The 22,319-nt window shown below is 42.9% G+C and overlaps 2 protein-coding genes across 4 annotated transcripts in view; one reads left to right on the top strand and one right to left on the bottom strand.

Moving 5' to 3' along the window:
• Nucleotides 1–989: 989 nt before the first annotated feature.
• On the top strand, nt 990–6,192 carry cyp2u1 (cytochrome P450, family 2, subfamily U, polypeptide 1). Its single transcript, XM_018756151.2, has 5 exons — nt 990–1,587; nt 2,373–3,020; nt 3,412–3,573; nt 3,844–4,011; nt 4,946–6,192. Exons 1-5 carry the CDS (start codon nt 1,122–1,124, stop codon nt 5,122–5,124), a joined length of 1,623 nt encoding a protein of 540 aa, XP_018611667.1. The 5' UTR covers nt 990–1,121; the 3' UTR covers nt 5,125–6,192.
• Nucleotides 6,193–11,708: 5,516 nt separating this feature from the next.
• The window catches only part of LOC108936677 (lymphoid enhancer-binding factor 1-like), a 37,376-nt gene continuing 26,765 nt past the window's right edge, over nt 11,709–22,319 (bottom strand). The window contains exons 7-12 of one of the 3 annotated variants that reach the window (XM_029250516.1): nt 21,992–22,111; nt 21,497–21,659; nt 20,895–21,002; nt 18,342–18,390; nt 17,673–17,713; nt 12,121–12,198 (exon numbers count right to left, since the gene is read on the bottom strand). In XM_029250516.1, the coding sequence (XP_029106349.1) occupies nt 17,679–17,713; nt 18,342–18,390; nt 20,895–21,002; nt 21,497–21,659; nt 21,992–22,111 (475 nt within the window). In that variant the 3' untranslated portion in view covers nt 12,121–12,198; nt 17,673–17,678. Of the gene's footprint in view, nt 12,199–17,672; nt 17,714–18,341; nt 18,391–20,511; nt 21,003–21,496; nt 21,660–21,991; nt 22,112–22,319 lie in introns of those variants that run through there. The other 2 variants (XM_029250515.1, XM_029250514.1) reach the window with 2 other exon arrangements.

The following is a 22,319-nucleotide window of genomic DNA, read 5'->3' as shown; positions in this document are numbered from 1 at the left end:
TGGCTCTGTATTTTCCACTCGCACACCCATCACTGCTAATTCAAAGTATATGCCAGTGTCAGTGATTTTGTTTGTTTTTTCTTTTTTTTTTTTTTTTTTTTTTTGCGCATTCATTTTTTGAACGAGTGCATTAATGAATCACTTTTAAAGTACTTTTTTCAGCGTTTCATACAGCAGATCAGCTGGAGAAAGTACGTCCACAGGGGATGGGGCTTTTATTCTTGGTAACAGAGAAAAATGAGAAACATCAGGACAGTACTGTTAGCTGGGGATCTGCCAACAATTATGCGCTGTAAGCACTATTACCGATAAAGAAAGACGAACTGTGTATTCCCGTGGTTCAAGCGCGTGTTCTCTCAATTCGCGGTATCATGGCGTGACCGGCACTAAATTTAAGGTTTCCAGCTCATACTTTTTTTTTTATTTTAAATTTTAAAATGAATACATCATCATGACGATGTTACTTTATCAAGCGCCAGTATCGCCCTTCCATCGTTCCTCATGCTATGTGCTCATTGGTTAATGGCGCTTGAATTGTGTAGAGCGGTGCTCGCTGTTTCTTCAGTAACTTTGTTTTTATTTGGGGACAGCTGGTAACATAGTAATTATGACTGTTGCCCTTGGCTTGGACCCAAAGGTCGAAGGTTCGATCGATCCCCCGCCTGCGGCTGCAGTAGTTCAGCCTTGAGTAACCTTTATTTTATTTACCAGTAGCGTTACCCAGCTGTATAAACGAGTAAATAACTGTAACCTTGTAATAACTGTGACCTTAACACTGTAAGTCGCTTTGCAGAAAAGCGTCAGCTAAAAGAATAAATGTATTTCAATTAACTTTGCTTTGTTTTCCTCTGTTTTGTTTTGTATTCTTACATTTGTCATCTCTCTCTCGGATTGGTTGAGGCGACCGCTATCTCCCGCCCATATGTAACGTCACAGCTACCGTAACCAATGAGACAATACGTAGGGAGGAGCCGGAATCGCGAAGTCTCGAAACACCGTCAAAATAAACAGTATCTGTGGCACGGGCAGGGAGGAGCTCGCGGCTCCTTCACTGCACCGTGTTCGCCCGTTAACGCTGCTCCTCACGGACTTTTCTCGTCGGCCCGCAGCGAGCAGACGTGATGATGGCGTCCGCGGAGCTGTGGCAGGAGCTTTATTATGGCGTTAAGCTCTCCTCCTTGGGCATCCGGACGGCCATGGTGGCTCTGGCCGTTTTCGTATCTGTGTTGTTGTACGTGGTGCGCCGCCGCCAGAGCAGGAGGTACGCGAACATCCCCCCGGGGCCGAAGCCCCTGCCCCTCATAGGCAACTGCGCATTCTTCCTCCTCCCGGACTACCTTATAACGCGGCTGGGGGGCACTCGGTGGCTGGAGCGCGTGTCCGCGCAGCGCGCGCCGCCCTCGCCGCAGGTGATCCTCATGAAGCAGTCGGAGGTGTACGGCCCCATGTACAGCGTGTTCGTGGGCAGCCAGCTCGTCGTCATCCTCACCGAGTACGAGGCCATCCGGGATGCGCTCACCAACCGGGCCGAGGTGTTTTCCGACAGACCCGACGTGCCCATCGTCACCATCCTGACGAAGCGCAGAGGTGCGCGCCTTGCTGCTCGGCTGCTCCCGCGCGCTCGCGCTTCTGTCTTTGCGTTGCGTCTCGCGCTGCTACGTGACGTGTGCGCGGCAAACAGCGAGTAGCGCTCCAGCCGAATCCCGAAGTGCGGCTGCTTCTCAGGGCATTGTGCTACACTAATGAACATTTATTAATGTAACAGTTCACTGGCGGGTGTTGCAAGGGAACTGAGGACTCTAATTGCCAGCTTTGTGTGTGTGTGTGTGTGTGTGTGTGTGTGTGTGTGTGTGTGTGTGTGTGTGAGAGAGAGAGACTGCTAGGTGTCCAGGGTGTTAACTCTATCAGGGTAAGTACTTTGATCAAGGGAATTGCAGCAGGAAGTGGAGTTCAAACCCTGGTCCTCGACCCGCTGCTGTATGCATTTAGAAAATGGTTTTAAGTAGAGTATGTCCATACTGTACCCTGCTTCACACCCTCTGCTTTAGGAATAGGCCCTGGACCAGCCTGACCCTTCACCACCACTTAATGATAGTGAGGGACTGAGTGACAGCATTCATCATGTCATCTTCGTAACTTAAAACCATTTTCTAAATGCATACAGCAGCGGGTCGAGGACCAGGGTTTGAACCCCACTTCCTGCTGCAGTTCCCTTGATCAAAGTACTTACCGTGAACTGGTACAGTAAGAACTGTGCAGCTCTATAAAAGGGTGGATCGTGTCACTTTGGGGAAACACATCAGTTAAATAAATATGTGTAAATGTCCTTGCGAGGTGCAGCTCGATGTGCTCATGTTTCCGCTTCGCTGCAGGCATTGTGTTTGCGCCCTACGGTCCCGTCTGGAGGCAGCAGCGGAAGTTCTGCCACGCCGCCTTGCGCAGCTTCGGTTTCGGCAAGCTGAGCCTGGAGCCGGTCATCCACGAGGAGCTTGCCTTTGTCAAGCAGGAGCTGCTGCGGCTGAGCGCCGAGGGCGGCGCCATCAATCCGGCTCCTCTCATCAACGGCGCCGTGTCCAACGTCATCTGCTCCATCAGCTTCGGGCGCCGCTTCCAGCACAAGGATGAAGAGTTCCGCCTAATGTTGGACCTCATGTCCCGAGGGCTCGAGGTGGTGATGAACAGCCCGGCCCTGCTCATCAACGCGTTCCCCTGGCTTTACTACTTGCCCTTTGGCGTCTTCAAGGAGGTGCGCAATGTGGAGTCCCGCATCGTAGGCTTCCTGAAGGGAATCATCACCCAGCACAAGAGCACTCTGGACCCCGCGAACCCTCGGGACCTCATCGACATGTATCTCACCGAGGCGACGCAGAATCAGGAGACCGCGAGTTCCGGAGGGAACAGCTTCACTGAGGATTACCTCCTCTATATTATCGGGGACCTCTTCATTGCCGGCACCGACACCACCACCAACACGCTTCTCTGGATCCTGCTCTACATGAGTCTGTACCCAGAAGTGCAAGGTGTCCAAACAGCTCTTCATCTGCTCATCAAAGAGTGTTGCACACAATATTAATAGAAGCATGCAGAGCACACCAAATAATCCTTATCAGCAGTGTGAATTTGTGCCAACACATCTGTGTATATATATATGTGTGTGTGTGTGTGTGTGTGTGTGTGTATATTATGCATAATACATGGTATATGGTTTTTTCCAACCGTTATAATATGCAACCTTTAGCATGGACTGCAGAAAAAAACACAATAGTTCTTTCTAGGCATTATTATTATTATTATTATTATTATTATTATTATTATTATTATTATTATTTTTATGCAACAATGGCCAACAGTGTGTGGGTACATCTTGTATGCCAAGCATTTTCATGTTTTTGGTCAATGTGTTTGCTGCAGAAAAGGTCCAGAAGGAGATTGATTCTGTGGTGCCACCAGACAGGACCCCCTCATTGACTGACAAAGCCAGGCTGCCATTCACAGAGGCCACCCTCATGGAGGTGCAGAGGATGACCGTGGTCGTTCCTCTATCCATACCGCACATGGCTTCGGAGACCACAGGTGAACACTCAGTGTTTGGATCCTGTCCTTAAATGTTATACTAATGCTAATGTGCCCAGATTTGTCCTAGGGAACATTCTTTCAACGTCGAATTGATGCCGTGAACATTTTGATTGGTCTTTTCCAGAGATGGTGTGCTGTGGTATTGATAATCATCCATATATAAGATATGGAAGCATATGACCTAGACAGTCTGTTAACGCCGAGCCTGTCATCACGTGAATTAACATATAAGTTCAGTTGTGCCTCCTTTCTCGAATTTACTTTCAGAGTTTCGTGGATACACAATCCCCAAAGGCACGGTGATTTTCCCACACCTGTGGGCGGTGCACCGGGATCCCACTTTGTGGGAAAAACCGGATGTCTTCAATCCCTACAGGTTCCTTGATGAAAACGGAGAAGTGAATCGAAAAGAGTTCTTCATTCCATTTGGCACAGGTAAATGCCCATGTTTTTCCTGCACCTGAGAACTGGATAAGAGCGAATGTGCTGCTGCTGTAACTTGAGTGTTTTACACTGAACTGTCACCTGCTCTACTTAACAACTGTAATGACCAACAGCTTTGTTCATATACAATTCATATGCGCGTGACCAGATACTGGAATGCCTGGACAGTCCACTGCATCTCAGTGTTATTTTTAATAAGTTTTCTATAATTAAAAATCTGAAAGAAGTGGTTATTAATCAGCAAAATTAATTCAAATATTTAAAGAAAAATCACTTAATTTAGACAAAGTGATTTTCTAAATACGTAACATTGTGAATTGGAAGGAAGCGTTTTGCCCTTTGCACCATCCTCCTCCCTCTTGTTAGGGTCACAGGTTGTTTTTGTCCGCACAGGTAGCATGTGGGGTAAAATTAAACACAGTTTGTTGAAGTGGTAACTTTACTTCAATGTATTTCTGAAAGGATGCCACTGTAAATACACAACATCAATTTTATTAAAATCTGTTACCAATGTGGTTATATATAAATAAAATGTTTTACTTCAAAATTAAGGGGGGGCAGGCGCGACCAAATGTATGATATGTTAGAATGACCGCTCAGATTCTGTTTTTATGTTTGCACCAGTTTTGTTCTCTTTTTAAATTAAATAGATATTATATATTAAATATTATAATAAAATTACTGTTCCAAGAGTAACTTCCGTCAGACCAGGAGCGCAAGAAGAACAGAATGTAGTGCCATCAGTAATGATCAGAATGAGAGAGAGACACACGCTTTGTTGATCCCTGCAGGACAACACAAGCACTTTAATATAGTACATAGTACTTCAGTATAGCACATATGACACATAAGAAGTGTGTAGTTTGCAGAGCGTCACAGACGTGACGAACAGCTGAGCAAGAAGTGCCGTGTTTTATCTTTCCAGGGCGCAGGGTGTGCATGGGCGAGCAGCTGGCCAAGATGGAGCTCTTCCTCATGTTCTCAACCCTGATGCAGGCCTTCAGCTTCAGGCTTCCAGAAGGAGCGCAGCCGCCCCCCATGGACGGCAAGTTCGGCCTCACCCTGGCCCCATGGCCGTTCAACGTGTGCGTGACTGCCCGCTGAACGCTGCCTGTTGCCTGCTGCCCACTAATGGCAGCCTTGTGGCTATGTCATTGTCCCAAAGGGCCTTGGTGCAGATGAGCCAAGGAGTGTTTATTTACCCTTTTGATGCTGCGGTGGACAGTGTCAATGTCCACTGGAGTCACCGCAGGTTATGTGGGCAGGGATCGATCGGAGGCATGTTAAATTGAGTCTTTTAAAAGTGTTGTGCTCTGGAAAATGGTTCTTTATGGGCAACAAGGGAAAAATCCTGTAATATTAAAGTAAAATGTTTACTTGTCTTAATTAAGATAACCAAATCGAGTTGCAGAACAGTTTTGTACTGTTAAGGAAAAGACTATAATTTTTTGAGGGAAATTTAGTTTTTGTGTTCAGGAATCATACCAGAATTTTGTTTAAGTGAATACAGTTCTACTTGTGAAAGGCATTTAATTTGTCTTAGTACTTTACAGGCTAGTTTAAGTAAAGGCATGTAGAACAGCCTTTCATATCTTTATTTTTATCTTTTTAAAAGGGTCTATAAATTTCAGTCTTATTAAATACCAAGGAACATAGTTTCTGAAGTTAAAATAAATATGCTGTACTAAGGACTAAGCAAGTAGTTCCTGGGAATGTGTCTAAAGTACCTGCAAGTACCTCCATTTCTGATTGATTAATATTCCTATACTTAAAAAAAAAAAAAAAAAAGCCTACGATAATTTTACCGTCTTATAACAAGTGTCCTTATATCTGTAAATACGTATATTCAGAAACTGCTCTTAAAGACTTGCAAAAAATATATATAACTTCAAAGGTATCTTTTGAGCACTTTGTGTTAAGAAGTCAGTAAATATGCACCTTAATGATTCTTTAGGTATATGGCATTCAGGATGCAAAGACCTGTGTGTTTTTTTTCTTCATTTCGAGAATCGTTGTGGGGGGACAAACATATCAATGGTGCTCGGGCACTCTGGTAAAATCAGGCTAAACACTGAAGTGCTCTTTGCAGTTGTTCACTTATAAAGATGACAGACGCGTTCTGTTTTTATTGCTTCATCTGCTGCTGTACTACAATAAACAATTAAATTTGACCATCAACGATGTCTGATTTTTCAACATGCGATGCATGATGTTCTTACCACTGGTTGGGAGAAGCCTTGAACACACATGATTTTATTTTGAATGACAGTACAAGGAAAATACCAGAAACATACAATATTATAAACAACTGAAGACAGACAGATAGCTGTTCCTCAGTATCATCTTTTCTTGCTTTTAGAAAGTCAAATAGAAGTAGATGAGCTGCTTTGTTAGAGACTCCACCTGAATTATGGGTTCCGCCTGTGGGGTCACTGATGGCGCCACAGGCAGAACCCATAAGCTCATGGGAGATGTTTGGCTTTAATGGGTCCTTCACATGGGCCCATTGATTGGTCCCTTCCTTCCCACCCCCTAAAGTCCTCCCTGTCTCTGGCTGAGCTCTGGCTTCTCCCTCTACTGATAACCCAGGCGAGTAGGATTCTTGTACATTTTAGGATTAGCAGTATTAGACCGGTTGTGCACTGCAGCGTGTGCTTGGACTTTTCATATGGGTCTAGTCTCTCCTGGAGGGCTCGCACCCAACATCAAGCGACGTTAATGAGACCCTGTTTGCGACCCATTGTACACGGGAGGGGGGTTAGGTGGTTGGTTTGGAGAAAATAGCACACACGGGGCAGTGGGGCGTTTATATTTGTTGAACTGTACTAACAGCTGGTTGTGGCCAGTGGTTCAAGCTAATACCTCGTGTCCCTGTGTGTGTGTGTGTGTGTGTGTGAGTGAGATAAGCAGTTTACAGGGTCAGCATGATCACTTTGCAGACTTTCCACTGCAGCACAGCTGGGTCACATGTCACATGTTGCACTAGCTTTCAGTTCATTTACGAGATGTTCCTCCACTTGAGTTACTCTAGGCTTTTCTGCGCCTCGGGATTCTGTTCGGAAAATGGGTCGGTACAACGATGAGATGGAGACGGCATCTGACGCTGAGCCTAGGAGCGCGATTGTGAAGGAGGACATAAATATGCAGGACTTTGGGGGGGATATGGGCATGTGGGGGAGAGGTGTCCACGGGCTTCTTTTCTGGAACGTACGGTCATCCCCTGAGTTCATCCTTCTGCCCAAAGGTCGCCTTCGCACCTCGAGGGTTCCAGTTACAGCCAAACCGATGCATTCTTCGTGAGCCAGATCACTTGCAGGACATTTACTGATTTCTTACTAGACTTCTGTCTTTCCAGTGTTTATTTTTTATTGTTATGGGAAATAAGGTGGCAACACCTGTCACATAGATGAGGAAAAATCAAACAGGCTGAAATTTTTTTTTGTGCACTACTGTCTGTAGTTAGTAAGTTGATATTGCAGATAATACATGTATGTGCACAGAGTGTAACGTACTGTGTTTTTTTTTTTTTTTGGCTGGGTGATTAATAAGAGAAGAGCACAGGATGTGGAGAAACTGCAAATACATCCATGTGCCTAATAAAATGCAAGGTCATAAGGTTACAGTATTTCACAAGGGTGGCTATGTGATTCCATCTAGGAAAATTCAAGAGGGTTTCCAGGCTTTGCAGAATGGATTTAAATGATCATGCAGATGAAATGTCAGATTTGTGAGAGCAATCAGTAATCAGCAAATCTGAGATATGGTTTAAAAGGAATATAGGAGGAGACGAATGTTTGCGTCAAAAAATTTCCTGAATGGTTGAATGCACACCGTTCCATGAACTTGTATGTTACACTGCACACTTAGCAGGTTTATAAATCTATCCTGCAAAATCACTTTAGGCAGATGACTTTTTCAAACAACTTTAGCATAAAAGCCCACACACACACACAAACCGCTTGTCCCGTGCAGGGTTGTGGGGAGCCGGAGCCTAACCCGACAACACAGGGCGCAAGGCTGGAGGAGGGAGGGGACACACCCAGGAAGGGACACCAGTCCATCACAAGGCACCCCAAGTAGGACTCAAACCCCAGATCCACTGGAGAGCAGGACCCAGTCAAACTCACTGCACCACCGCGCCCCCCCTTCAAAGCCTAAACAGATGTTGGTAATTAAAAATTATATTATATTATGTTATAACAACAACAACAATAATAATAATAATAATAATAATGCAGTGTCCTGTTCCATTGCAAATAAGAGAAAAGTTTTTGAGCATGAAGGAGGTCATGTGGAAAGAAGTGCTTTGGGGCCTCCGAGTGCAGTTGAAACATCTCTACACAAGAAGGCACTATGATGCAACAAATGCAAGAACTGTAATTTGCCATTCTGAGCTTTTTGTTCCCTTATTCTATGAATCAGTGACTGTACTGTAATGTACTTGGTTATTCTCAGTAATGCAGTTGTGCGCAAAACATGTACATGTTCAAACATTTCTTACATTTTTTTCTCCCTTATGCCAGCTGAAGTCACAAAGAAACAAGTAGAATTACAATTACACACTCAGCTGGGTGTTTGTTTTCTACATGTATGTTCTGTAAATTATTATTATTATTATTTATAATAATAATAATAAGAAGAAGAATAGTACAATGTTCTGAGTCCTCTGCTCATGGATAATTCTTCCTTCCTGTCATGGTCCTCAAGAACCTGAAGTTCAGCCCTTCTCTAAATTCTAGTGAGTAACTTTTGGAAGAATTTCAACCGCTTTCTGCATTTGGTTACTGACTGGTTCACACTCTTCAGGCAACTGAAGAATTGCAAAGCATTCATGATGTAATACCATGGTACTACCCCTGTTCCGGAAATTGCCAGTACTCCTGTAATTATCGCACATTGTTCCCCTTGTGAATCTACTGGCAAAACAGTAAATTTGTACATAAAAGTTATGACAGTTTGATCATACAGGACAGTCATGAAAAAGTTTGTTTTCATGTTCATTAAATTTTTCATGTTTAATGTTTACAAATCCTGTTTGTTGACAAGTCCTACTGTAGCTGTTTCTCTTTGAGCATGATGTACTAAACTATGGACTGTATGACGTAACTGCACACAAAGAGCTTCATTCCTGTAGTGGACTGGCTATTTCTATCAGAACTGTATTTATATTAATTTCAAGTTGTTTTAATTAATATATAGTGGAAGGGGAAGAAAAGAAGGCAGGAATGTAAATTAGTAAATTAGTATTTCTTCTTCTTTATACAGCAGCACGTTTGTACCTCCGCTGTAGTTGAGATGCAGGGTCTGGTTCTGGTTGGACTCAGCAGAGCCTGAGAGCAAAAACACGAATCCGCAGAACTCAAAGTCTAGTGAATAATGAAATCATGCATTCTCTTTGAAGGCCAGCTGGAAATTGCCAGAAGAGTGAGCAGTTATGTAATGGTGCAAGTGGGCTGACCACTGCTGATCAAGAATTCTTTCAGTTTTAATATGGCTCTAGTTTACCATGGTACTGGAGGAACTCAGCAACACTTCTATCGTCCCTGACATGAGGAGTGCTTAACATTTTATTTATTAATTTAATGGACATTTTGCACTAAAGCCACTTAAAATGTGAAGCAACTTGTCCATCTATACAGCTGGGTAATTTTTACTCTCACTTCCGAGGCAGTACCTCAGTCAAGGGTGCTATGGCAGGAGGTGGGATTCAAGCCGAAGTCCTTCAGGTACACACGCTCGCCACTGTGCTACCTGCTTAAAATCGCAAAGAAGTACATGATCCCGTATGGATCTACAAGGATCCGCAGTGATGTCATTTAAAATAGAAAACCGCCATCAAAATGAGCGCCAATAATAACTGCAGTCGTGGAATTGCTGGTTTCCTCTAGCAGACACCAATCCTGGTATTCCATAATAGAGGATGTTGTCTGTCTTCTATACATCTTACAGTTTGGGTTGTCCTGCTATTGGCTCTCCTTTTATATAGTTGATAGGACTCTATTCATCTTCTAGATTACTGCTCTCGCTCTCTCCTTATTACCGTCTCTGTGGTGTCCCCCAAGGCTTTGTTTTGGGTCCCTTCATGTATTTTTTTCCTTCTTTACACCTGCTCCCTGGATGTGCTCAATGCATATCATGGGTTCTCTTATCAGTTGTTCGCAGATAATGCACAAGTCTAATTTCCCCCTTATGACTGCATCCCTCTTTGATCTCAGCATGTAGTTTTTCTTTTTTTTTCTCTGAAAGATGCATATACAACGCCGCAGTCCATTTGAGCTTTTTTTTTCTTTTTTACCTCATTTCCACTAATGACTGGTAGCTACGGCAGTCACTCTTCACATTTCTCCTGGTTACACTGGTTAATTTTGATTTCTTCACTTAAAATATTTGTTTGCCACATTTGGAATTAGTCATAACAGTGAACGCACTACCTACTCCAGTTACTTAAACAGTAAAAAAATCTTTTTATGTGACAAAGCTCTATTAAACTCCCTGTCTGAAACTGAAACTTCTGCACCTTATGTTCCTGTCCTGTTGTTACACGTTAAAGGTCAGAAACATAACTGCTATTCAAGAAACGTTTTGTAGATGTTTCATCGAAGGATGGGTGGTTTTTATCGCTTTAAATACACTTGCAATTGTAGCATGTTATGCCTTAACGTGTATTTTAAATTATTACTCAAGGATGTGTGCAAAGCAGGGCTGTTCAGTTACACCCTAAAGAGTCCCAGCTCTTGGGTTATTACCATAATCCTTTGCATTTCCACATTTTTATAGGTTTGTTTGTTTCTTTCTTTGTCAGAAAAGTAGTCCAACAGTTCAAGTGTGGTGATGTTGTTCTCTATCCAAATAATGGTTTAATTAATGAGAAAAATCTAGGGACAAAATAACATTGTGTTATATACTGCGTTCACACTTTTTTCCTGCCTATACTGCATCTTCTGGCATTATTTTAGAACAAAAATAAAGTGAAGAAAAGCCTGAGACATTCTGAGGTCCATTGACTTACCAAGTTTAGTCAAGTTTCAGTCAAAGCAGTTTTTATTTTCTTAAAAAAATCTTTTTTAAAACATTTAAAATGTAACCACTTGGAAGCGAAGTGCAGTGCCAATTTTGACAGTGATGTTAAAAAGGTAAAAGAAGTGATAATATTAAAATCTTACAGAAATGCGGTTTTGGAGTTAAAATGGCCTATGATCACACTGCTCGCTACAAGAAACAAGACATACATGAAAAGAAAGACACCAAGGGCTGGGATAAATATATTTATGTGTAATAGTTTTGCTCATTTATGCATTTGGAACAAGAAAATATAGGCTTTTCAGCACCTACTCTTACAGCTGTGTTCAAATATTGCCTTTAAAAAAATATAAAAAAGGTAGCTAACATATCCTGCAATGGTTTTTTACTGAACTCAATAGTACATTTTGAACAAAACCGGGGGTGTCACCATTTCTTACAAATAGTTATCAAAAGAAGCCTTTTGCTCTTTCCACACATTTTATTGGAAACACAAAAACAATGGCTTTGACCTCTCCAAAGCTTATTTGTTTCATATATATATATATATTTATATATATATTCAAATATAAAAATTAAAAAAACAACCACAAAATATACATCCAAAAATAAAAAATATAAAAAGCATTCAAAATAAATTTTAAAAATTAAGAAAAGGAATTGCTCATGTTGCACCTTCTTGTCCCTGTATAGCAGTTTTGTGTGAGGATCTTTCTTCTGTGACACCCAACTTCCTCAGTGTTCTGCGGTCCAAGAGAGGTAAAACGAGCGTTGGACTTCTTCCTGGATGTGGCGTGTGGCTGTGGAGATCCGTGGGTTCGACAAGAGAAGAGATCAGGGTGAAACAGCAAGTTGGACAAGACCGACGGAACGCTGCTACAGCAAACGGCGACTGCGATGGCTCGATTTTGCGATCCTGTGTTCCTGTTGATGTGTGAAACGCACTGGTGACGAGTGCTGCAGCTCTAACTGTCTCTGTGGCTCGGCTGCCTCCGAAGCGGTGACTGCAAGGCGAAGGATGTTGTCAAGCGCTGGACGTCTCTGCGGACCACGTGCTGGGTGGGGGCTCTGGGGTCTAACAGGCTTCTACCTTCAAAAGAGGCCCTGTAGCTGATGCCTTTGCCTTGTATGCAGACAGAGTGGTTCCTCGTTTGTCTCCTGCACCAGATCGAGGACAAAAAAACACAACAGAAAGGTTTTCGCATGAAGCACGGCTATACCGCAGAAAACGTAATTAAATCAAAAGCGTGCATTTTAATGTGTAAAATCAACCCATCCACACACACACTGACATCTCATGCAGCAAATAATCTCTTTTCTAGTTTCTTTATGTAATTTAGGAGACTCAGTTATGAACAAAGCTCTTGTTGACAGAAAGGTGAGAAAATTAAGTATTTGTGGGGTTCAAACAAATCATTTGAGCTGGATGGATTGTCAGTGATACCAGGAGGGCTACAGATGTTGCAGTAGGTGGTGTGGTGGTTAGAGCTGCTGCCCTGTACTCAGAGAACCCAAGTTTTAAATCACACTTCCAGCTGTAGTGCCCAGGATCAAGTCAATTACCCTGAACTAATATAGTAAAAATTACCCTGCTTTGTCAATGGGCAAGCAACTGTAAGTAGCTGAACACTTTAAGTTGCTTTGGAGAGAAGTGCCAGAAAAATAAATACAATGTAATTAAGGAGCAGTGAATCTGCACCCAGTAAAGTACCAAAAAATAAAACTTTTTCCAACAGTGTGTACAAACTGGAGAGAAAACCACACTGAACTGTTATTAATCTGCAATGATGTAAAATAAAAAATACAGTTAAGACGTGATGTAACTGACATAACATTTAAAGAAAAGAAGACTGTAGAACAAGTTAATTGTCAAATGAATGTTTGCTCTTTAAAAAAAGGCTGATCAAAAGATCTATAATGATCTGGATTCATTAATGATCTGTTCTATACAGAATGTAATATGAACCAAGGATAAAAAGCAATATTGAGTTCAATGCACTTCAAATCAAACAGAACAGTTTATTTATTCAGCTCAATTAACAGTGAGGACAGGCGTGTTTAAAAAAAGTATGAGGAATTATAGCGTAACAAACTGGAAATTCAAGGCCAAAAAAGTAGGTCACAGTTAATACAGTAGGCCAGTGGTTTTCATTCCTGATCCTACAACCCTTGTGTGCTTTTGTTAAATAATTATTTAAATTAATTAATCCTGTATTTAAGTTGAATAGTAACTGCTTTGGTTTTAAATTTTACATTAAAAGCAATGTAAATTATATTAGCACAAACCATCTGCAAGCATTTTGCTAACTGGCTGTCACTTAAAGTGGGTGTTTCTCCACACATTCCTGTAAGGTCTATAGGGACAGCTGGTAGCATAGGAGTTAGCACTACTGCTTTGGGATCCACAGGTTCAAATCTCCCTTGTGGCTGTAGTACCCTTGAGCAAGGTACTCACTCTAAAGTGCTGCAGCTGTGTAAATAGGTAAAAAAAATAGCTCAACTGTGTCTTGGTTTAGCTTTTATAAATTGTTTTGGGGTGGCACAGCAAGTAGTGCTGCAGTCTCACAGCACCTGGGTGGTGTGAGAGAATGTGGGTTCAATCCCCGCTCAGTCAGTGTGGAGTTTGCATGTTCTCTCTGAGTCGGTTTCCTCTGGGTGGTCTGGTTTCCTCCCACACTCCAAAGACATGCTGTTCAGGTTCCCCCATAGTGTGTGAGTGACAGAGAGAGTGTGTGTGTTCTACTGATGTATGGATGAGTGACCCAGTGTAAGTAGTGTATCTAACAGTGTAAGTAACCTTGGTGAATAAGGTATGTGGGCTGATAACCCTACATAGAGTTCATTGGAAGTTGCTTTGGAGAAAAGTGTCTGCTAAACAAATGTATAGAAAATATTATAATTCACTTTTAAACTGTTTTCATGATTTAAACTGTCCAGTTTGTAAGACAATTCAGTTATAAGAAACTGTTCAGTTGTGTACACTTCAGCTGATATTATTTCAAATATCAAAAGCCGTGCATGATTTTTTTATAACCCCACTCAGCTCTCAGCTAGCACCGCCCACATCCTTCCAGACAACGCAGTTAAAAATATGCAATCGAATGCTACGGCTGCGAATCAGCAGTACGTACTGAATTGCATCTCAAGTGTGTCTCAGTTTAGACTTTGAGACCTAAAGATGCTCTTTGGACCAGGATGAGGAGTGTCTACACGTCTTGCCCGAGTCATACTTCTTCCCTTTGACAGCTTTTGTGTATGTGGATGAAACGTGGGGGACCTGGGTGGCTTTCCTGAGGCCAGCTGACCGTGATTCAGGGGGAAAACGTGAGCAGCCTCACTGGTGAGGGCACCCCGCTGCTTTCATGTTCATCCTCGGCCCCTTTTCATCCCAGGAGTTCAAAGCCTCCCCTCGGAGCAGCCCGTCCAGGGCTGGGCTTTCCTCTCGCCGCCGATGAAAAACAGTGCACTTCCTGTCGAGGAAGGGGCTTCGGAGGGGTGGCTTCTCAGCCCAGCTGACACAAACGCCAGGATTCAAGAACTACTCCCCATTAGCGCTCAGGAATGCTGACCGGACGGTCAGGAAATGAAACGCTCCTCTGTTTCAAGGTCCGGCTTCTCCTGGCTGCTGTGCTGGGGGGCCCTCTTTGAAGTGTGGGGGTTAGCGTAGCCTCCCACGCGTCCCTCTATTCCGTCCTTCACCAAAGCACCGCCTCTCGTCTGGGGGCCCGCTGCCCACCTGCCTCGCCACATTCTCCCCAGGAAACACTCCCCAACTGCATAAGGATGACGGAGAACATCACTGCTGAAAACTGAAAGGCCTTCCTCACATCACACCCCTCAGTGAGCCAGATTCTGTCCTGCACAGTTTTTATCAGCAACATTCTGCTTTCACAATCAACGTACCAAACACAAAAAAAGACAACAATCATCACCTCCGGTGCAATTACTCTACAGTTGTTGTAGTATTGCATTTATGCTCATCTACAACGGCTGGTTTACCACGCACGCACAACACACACACAGGCTGTAAATGTCTTTGGTTTGTGGCTTGTTATTCCTTCTTTCTGTTGTTGGCTCCCCCTTTAAGAACCAACCACATCACGTTGAGCCTTATAGCTGCAAGCTGAGCCACTTGTGCTTGATCAGAAAGGACTGCTGCTTTCTCATATTGTTTAAATTTGCAAAAAACAACAACCACCATTTCCATTTTTCCAGGGACCCTTGTGGGAAAAACTTGGATAAAAACAGAATCAAAAGGGAGAAAGAAAGACAATGGGTGGGGAGATCCAGTAAGATGGGCTGGAGCTGGGGGAACATGAGTAAATGGTTGAGGGGTAATACCCATGAGCGCAAGTCCCGTCAGGATCCCTCCGGCAAACCGCAGGCATGCGCTGGAGAGCCTCGAGGGGGACTGCCCACATCTTAGGTGCTGCTGGGGGCCAGGAGGGAGCCAGGGGCCGGGCCAAGTGCAGCGTGCCGCTGCCTGGCCCGAGCTCACGGGCCAAGGGCGGTGAGATCAAAAGAGCGTGACGACTGCTTCCTTCTGCACCGGCTTGGCTTCAAAGCCAGCACTGCCTCTCAAAATGTGTGTGGGGGCAGAGCGAGGGAGGGAGGGAGGGAGGGAGGGAGAGGGATCCTGGTTAGGATGGGGGCTCAGCTTCCACATGCAGCCCTCCGCTGCAAACACCAGAGACACCTCTTGAACATTCCTCCTCTTCTCTTCCTATCCATTGTCCTCCTAGATGGCTACAGTCCTGGGGTTTCTGCTCAAGACCCCTGCTCAAGAGCAGTGCGCACGGATGCAACCCAGGGCACTGGGTACTTGAGCTCTGAAGTGCACATGTACCAGTTCACTGTGGAGCATTATCTCAGTAGCAAAGAGGGCCCTTTGCCTCTCCAACAATACAGTGGAAATAACAGTACTGCTTTTGAATTATGAAGTGAAATAAAGTGAAAAGGTTCACTAGCTCCCATAGAAGGTATAAGCTTTTATTCTCCTTATACAGCAACCTTAAGAGAATCAGTGTCAAAGACTATGATCTACAACAGTCATGCCATGCAGCTGTGTGCTACACCAACATGACTATGCACAAAAACATGCAGTTTTATATATTAAATCTGTCAAAATTGGCACATTTGTAATATGTCTTTGCAAATATACTTTAAAATATGTCATCCTTTGAAGCTATAATAAGTTTCAGTGAAGACACAGAATGTGGCAACAACAGGGAACCTTAGGCAAGGTCCTTATAATGACTAGAGTGACAATAATATAAAGGTAGTGAATCCGAAGGCATATCCAGACAGCTAGCTGAGCACAAACTGAGTGAAACAGACAGCCATGAATGAAGTAATAATATAAACAATTTTAAGAAATTCAACTTTCATTGCTTTTGTAAATAAAAGAAATAAATATTATGGAACAGGATTCATCATAACTTCATAGGTTGGACCAAATCAAATACGACAAGATACAAAAAATTACTGAAAAAAATGACAGAAGATAAATTTACAGATGTTTTCTGAATTCCAAGCCATGATAACCTCAATCCAGTTCAAGGATCTGCAGATAATGCATGCTTTTGAATTGGTCCACAGTTCTTGCTTTTTTGCCTGCTTATTAGTTTAAGGTTGTCACAACCATTCAGTAAGGGCGTCAATCCAAACTCTGCTCGGTGTCATTAATTATCGGATAAGAGTTTTAGTAGATATACTCCTCTTTCCTTGTATTTTGGATTTATGAAAACCTAGCAAAATGGAAAAACCAAAAACAAAACGTGCCAAGCTTTGAATTCAAGTGTTCAAAGAGCCAGACGTGACAAATCATTAAACCGCACATGGAAACAAATAACTTCTCCAAGTATTTGTGCGAACACAGCAAACATCAACTGATTGAGTAGAAACGCATCCAAGAAAATCCAATCACCTCTGACATTTGCATTAGAAAAAAATGTAATTTCTACAAATGTGTTTCTGCTGCAGAGCTGAATAAATGGTTTCTGCAGGTGTTCTGTTGCGTAGTTCTGTTCTTTGGCTAGAAATCACAGCTGAGAAAGCATGTGCTGACACACAAGCGAAGAACCAATGCAATGCACAACACAACACACGGATGGTCCCACAGCAACTGGACTGCCCTTTCACATGAGCCTCTCCTCCGTAATACAGGCTGGGGGCTTCTGGCTCAACCACAAAATGAAGAAAGATGCAAATTAGCCATGAAAGCCATGAAAGCCATGAAAATTAAACAATTGCATCATAAGAGCACATTTCCTGAGACACCCCACCAGAGTTTCAGGCCAGGCCATGGGATTTCTTGGAAATATACAGTATGTGTGCGCTCAGGATAGAGAGGGAGCAGTGGACAACAGAGAGCAAGTGACTGAGAGAGAAATAGAATATTCATGTCTGAACACATAAATATGTGTGTCCTTGTTCACATGTGTTCATCGAGCATATTTCTGCCAAGGCGTCGTCACCAAGGGGAGCACAAACATTACTGAAGACAGCTATGACATCAGTACAGGAACAGTTTAAGGGCAAAGTGACGTTGTCCGAGGCTTTTTTGTCTTTAATTCTTTCATTTTTGATGCTTCAAACACAACAGGGGAATAATGTAATGAACATCTCCTTACCATAATTCAGATGTAAGCTGTTTTCATCCTCTGGCCTGTACCTGCAGGAAATGTGGTCTTTTAATTTTACTTTCTGCTATAATGCATTCTGTGCTCCACACCTGATGCGCCAATGTCAGCCAGCATCGGAGGGTACTTGCTCATTGCGTTCACTGTAAACATTACAGATTGAATACAACAAATATGTGCATACACATCTGCAGAGGTGGGCTGGCTGTGCAGAGTGATGCTAAGGGCAGTGAAGTGCCAGCTGCAAAAGTGTGTCTTTGTCCTGCCTCCTGGCTGACCTCTTTGCCAACTAATCCCAAAGCCATGGTGTGAGAGACAGGGAGGGGCAGGTGGGAGACAGGATGAGCTCGCCAGCAAATAGCCTGCATGTGCCACTGGCTACCTGTACCAGGAGAACCAACCACCTTGTCCATCAGGGCTAAAGTGTGCTGAGCAGCAACCTGGATGTATTGATTTAGGATGGATAACTATGACAAGCAGACTAGAGGCCCAGAATAATAAGATGGGATCTTCTCACCTGGCTGTCTCTATCTATCTATCTATCTATCTATCTATCTATCTATCTATCTATCTATCTATCTATCTATCTATGTTTCATTCTGATTTAAGAAATAAGTTTACTGAAAAGCAACTTTGAGGACAGAGCAAGGAGTTAGCTACCTGATGCAGATTCCTGGAGCTTCTCCCGCTTCCGTTTCTTCCTCTTTCCCTGTAACACACCCAGGTGAACCATGAGTATGTGACTGCACCTCCTCCAACCCCATGACTGCCTTTACGATATTCATTCAACTGCCACTTTCATCAACAGTATACAGCTGTACAGCTGTGTAACTTTTACTGTATCAGTGCAGGGTAAGCACTTTGCTTGAGGATACTGCAACGGGAAGTATGATTCAAATCTGGATCCTTGAAGTCTAACGGCAACAGCTGTAACCACTACACCACCTGGTGCTCATTGTTAGCATGACTGATGCCCTACAGGCTGTTTTGACCCGGACAGAGTCAATTCCTTGATCCTAAGTTTACCTTCCATTTGACAAAACCGAGTATGCGACCTGCAGTAAGTACTGCTCAATATCCAACTGAGAAGTCATTTGCATAATTTGCAGAGCTCACTGAGCTTGGGGCCTGCCGTCTGCTTCTATATAGATTTACAGCTTGCTTAAAACCCCAGGGAAGGGCTATAGGTAATGATAAGTCTGTAAAACGTCATGACTCGTTACATGTGCAGTTCGCTTTGGTTCCCTGCAGTAAACTCTGATAATCCACTTATTGATGAGTTAATCTGGCATAAAGCAGAAAGTCAGTCAGTGCTGAGAGTTGCTACATTATGCGTTTAATACTGAAGAAGAGACATTATATAGCAACTGAAGTCAGCAGTCACTACTATGTGAGACACTATGAAAGAGGAACATTGCATCCTTTCCATTTTCAATGGTGTAACATTTCACTGATGCATATGTTACAGGCTGCTGATGACCAGAACCAAAATATATGTAATTGGATAAAGGTGTCAGTTAAATAATACTTAATAATTGCTAGTGTAACAATAACATGTGGTGTTTGCGGGGCAGCAGGTAATGTAATACTTCTACCTGCCTCCTTTGGGCTCAAATGTTGCTGGTTCAAATACCACCTTCTCCTTTAGTACCCTCCAGCAAGGTGTTCATCCCATAGGAAAAAATATATGTTACAAACACACTCTTTTCCTTTAGTTTCTTTTCTTAGTCGATATACTTTAAAATGTGCTTCTCATGAAAAAGCCGAAAAATGAAAAAACTGTAAAAACCTCAGAACATAAAGGCCAAACAGTTTAACAAGGAAAAACCTGGGAAAAGCTGAAATTATTGAAATAAAGTGTATATATTTTTGTGGTAAAATGCATGTCACATAAATTAAATACTACATTTTAGGATTAGAATAAAGTTCACAGAGGCCATGTTAAGTTTAAGTGGAAAGACATATGCTCTCTGATATAAGCCATAAATCACGACACTCAAAGGGTGAAAGGTAACCCATAACATCTAACCCGACAGCTCTTGTCAGTGATTGCTGCAGTATTTGCTGCATTTGCTACGATGACAAATTAACTCATATTAGCATCCTCTTTGTTTGTACGTCAGTTCAGCTGACAGCAGCCTCTGAAGGATCCACTAAGGAAGCACTCGAGCAGGCGCACTGTCAGTGGGGTAAAGGGGTCATGATGCTGTAGTGGAACGAAGGTGAAAGGTATCAATGTCTTTGCAGAGTTGAGGCAGGCAGACAGAAGGGCCACATTTGAATCTCACCTTCTGCTGAGAAGAAAAATTCCTAAAAAAGGGACTTGCCCCGAACTGATGCAATAAAAATTACCGTTATATGTATACATGGGTAAATCATTGTGAGTACCTTAACTAGCATGGCATGTATGAATAGGTAAATATCATTATGCAACACTGGATAAAGTTGTCAGCTAAGATAATTTACATTACCCATAATAATATCTAATTATATGTGCAACAATGATACAGGGAAGCAGGTAGTGTAGTGGTTAAAACTACATCCTTTGGACTTGAAGGTTGCAGATTCCAATCCTGCTAGTGTAGTACACTTATCCAAGATACTTACCCTGAACTAATAATGTACATATTACCCTGCTGTATGCATGGGTACATCACTTTACATTTATTTACTTAACTGACACTTTTCTCCAACACAGCTTACACTGTTAAGTGACTTTCAGTGACTCACCCAACAGCACAGTAATTCAGGGTAAGTATCTCACTCAGGGATACTACACTAGCTGGTGGGACTTGAACATGCCCCCCTCAGACCCAAAGGCAATGGTTCTAACTACTAAGCTACTTGTTGCCCCTGTGTTGCAGTGAAGTGTCAACTAAAGACAAATAAATGTAAGTAGGAGAGGAAGTCTCTTGTCAACATCAGCTGTTCCTCCACATGTACTCTCTCCAGCAGAAGTATGGGCAGTTCCTCACATTTTTCCGCTCACAAATCAGTAGTTTTGCCATTGTTTATAGATTCTGTTGTGATGCTCACACTGTGTGGGTCACACTAAGCCCAGCCTGCAAGTAGAGGTTCAGGATGGGACTTTTCAAGTGGTGTTAGCTGTGGGGATCTCTCGAGGGATGGATTCCCAGCCGGTGTTTTAGGGAGGTGCTCCTGAGTTTGCACTATCACAACATGCCGCTTCCAGCCTGTGCAGAAGATACTTACATAATTGTCTCTGGCAGACCATCCTGGGTAAAGCTGCATGTGTAGCTGTCGCTCCTTGCGGGCTAATTCGTAATACTTAGCCTGCTCTTCCCGAGATAAAGCATGCCACTGTTTCAGAAAAGAGAGATTTAAAAAAAGCAGTCAACTACTGGCACACACTTTCAAGTTTATCCTAAAGAGAAACATGCTAAAATCTTATTTAACTACAGAAAGAATTTAGGGAAAGGGATGTTGAGGAAAGAGGGAAAAAATATTAAACATGAAGAAATTATCAAGCAGAGGAAAAATATGATCTTATATCACAACAGTGATTCTAACTTAATCCTCTGTTTAATTTACTACATTGTACTGTGAATGCAATTTGGTCAGAGTTCATGGCAGATCACCTTTAATCAGTTCTTAAGAATGTAAATTAGAATATATGACTTTTGCATTCTGGACAAAAAGTCATAGTTTAATTATTGCAGACTAAATTACAGAGACTAATTCTTTATTATGTCTGGATACATAATAGTTTTGTGTAATGGTGAACACAACTTTCAGGTACATAACAACTACCTATGCGCTCACTCGCCCTCTTGGGCTGCTGTGCTTATACCCACCCTCCTGCCCAGGATTTGGTTGATGGCGGCGCTCTCCTTCAACGTGCACTCAGCTACTACATTGGCCCGCATCTCCTTCATGTAGAGCATGAAGGCATTCAGGGGCTTCTTGATGTGAGGTCTCTTGGGCTCTTGCTCCTTCCTCTGCTCTTGATGGGTCTTCCTGGTGATAAAGAAATGGAAAGGAGGGTCAGGGTGGTGTCTAGCCATAGCTAAGGATGGAGACAACACGACTGTGTGCCAGGCTTGTTCCCAGGTGCTGAGAGAGACAGGACTACCAAAGTGGCCCCCATGCACTTCAGGGTGGCCCCCATGCACCCCCATGTAACTACAAACTACTCCAAGCTCTATCTCTACCCTCACAGGTGATCTTTTAGATCTTTGGATTGTCCCAGATAAACATGTGGTCTAATAAAATAAAGAAATTGCAAAAGTAAAATTAAACCAACAGAAATCTATTGTCACACAGAACCTTTGCGCAGGGTTGAAACTCACATGTGCATCAGGTCACTGTCATGCTGGGGCTCATGCTTAATCTGTGGGTTGACAATAGCAGGATGGGGGATTCCCGTAGCGTGCGGCCCTGGGGGTCCCGGCACCATGTGAGGAGAGAACCTGCAAGAAAAACAGAGCTAATGTAAATATAAACCACGCTTGTGAAAATAATCTTTCCTGGCATCATTTCACAGGGCTTCATCAACGCAAAGAGAGGAAACCACAGTTCCACTTACTTCTTGTATGTACAAGGTAAAGAACATCCAAATACCTCATATACTTCAATAATTTTCCCGATTTTACTCTAATAAAATGAAGATCGTGCTTT

Source organism: Scleropages formosus, chromosome 3 (assembly GCF_900964775.1).
Source record: "Scleropages formosus chromosome 3, fSclFor1.1, whole genome shotgun sequence".
In the NCBI taxonomy this organism is placed as follows: domain Eukaryota; kingdom Metazoa; phylum Chordata; class Actinopteri; order Osteoglossiformes; family Osteoglossidae; genus Scleropages; species Scleropages formosus.
Note: the sequence above shows the minus strand (reverse complement) of the source record. Positions and strands in the feature narration are given on the sequence as shown.

What these genes read in the sequence shown, in the direction of transcription:
- cyp2u1 (XM_018756151.2), top strand. Translation starts at nt 1,122, where the DNA reads ATGATGGCGTCCGCGGAGCTGTGGCAGGAGCTTTATTATGGCGTTAAG. An exon ending in CATCCTGACGAAGCGCAGAG is followed by an intron (nt 1,588 to 2,372) that starts GTGCGCGCCTTG and finishes GCTTCGCTGCAG; the next exon opens with GCATTGTGTTTGCGCCCTAC. An exon ending in CATGGCTTCGGAGACCACAG is followed by an intron (nt 3,574 to 3,843) that starts GTGAACACTCAG and finishes ATTTACTTTCAG; the next exon opens with AGTTTCGTGGATACACAATC.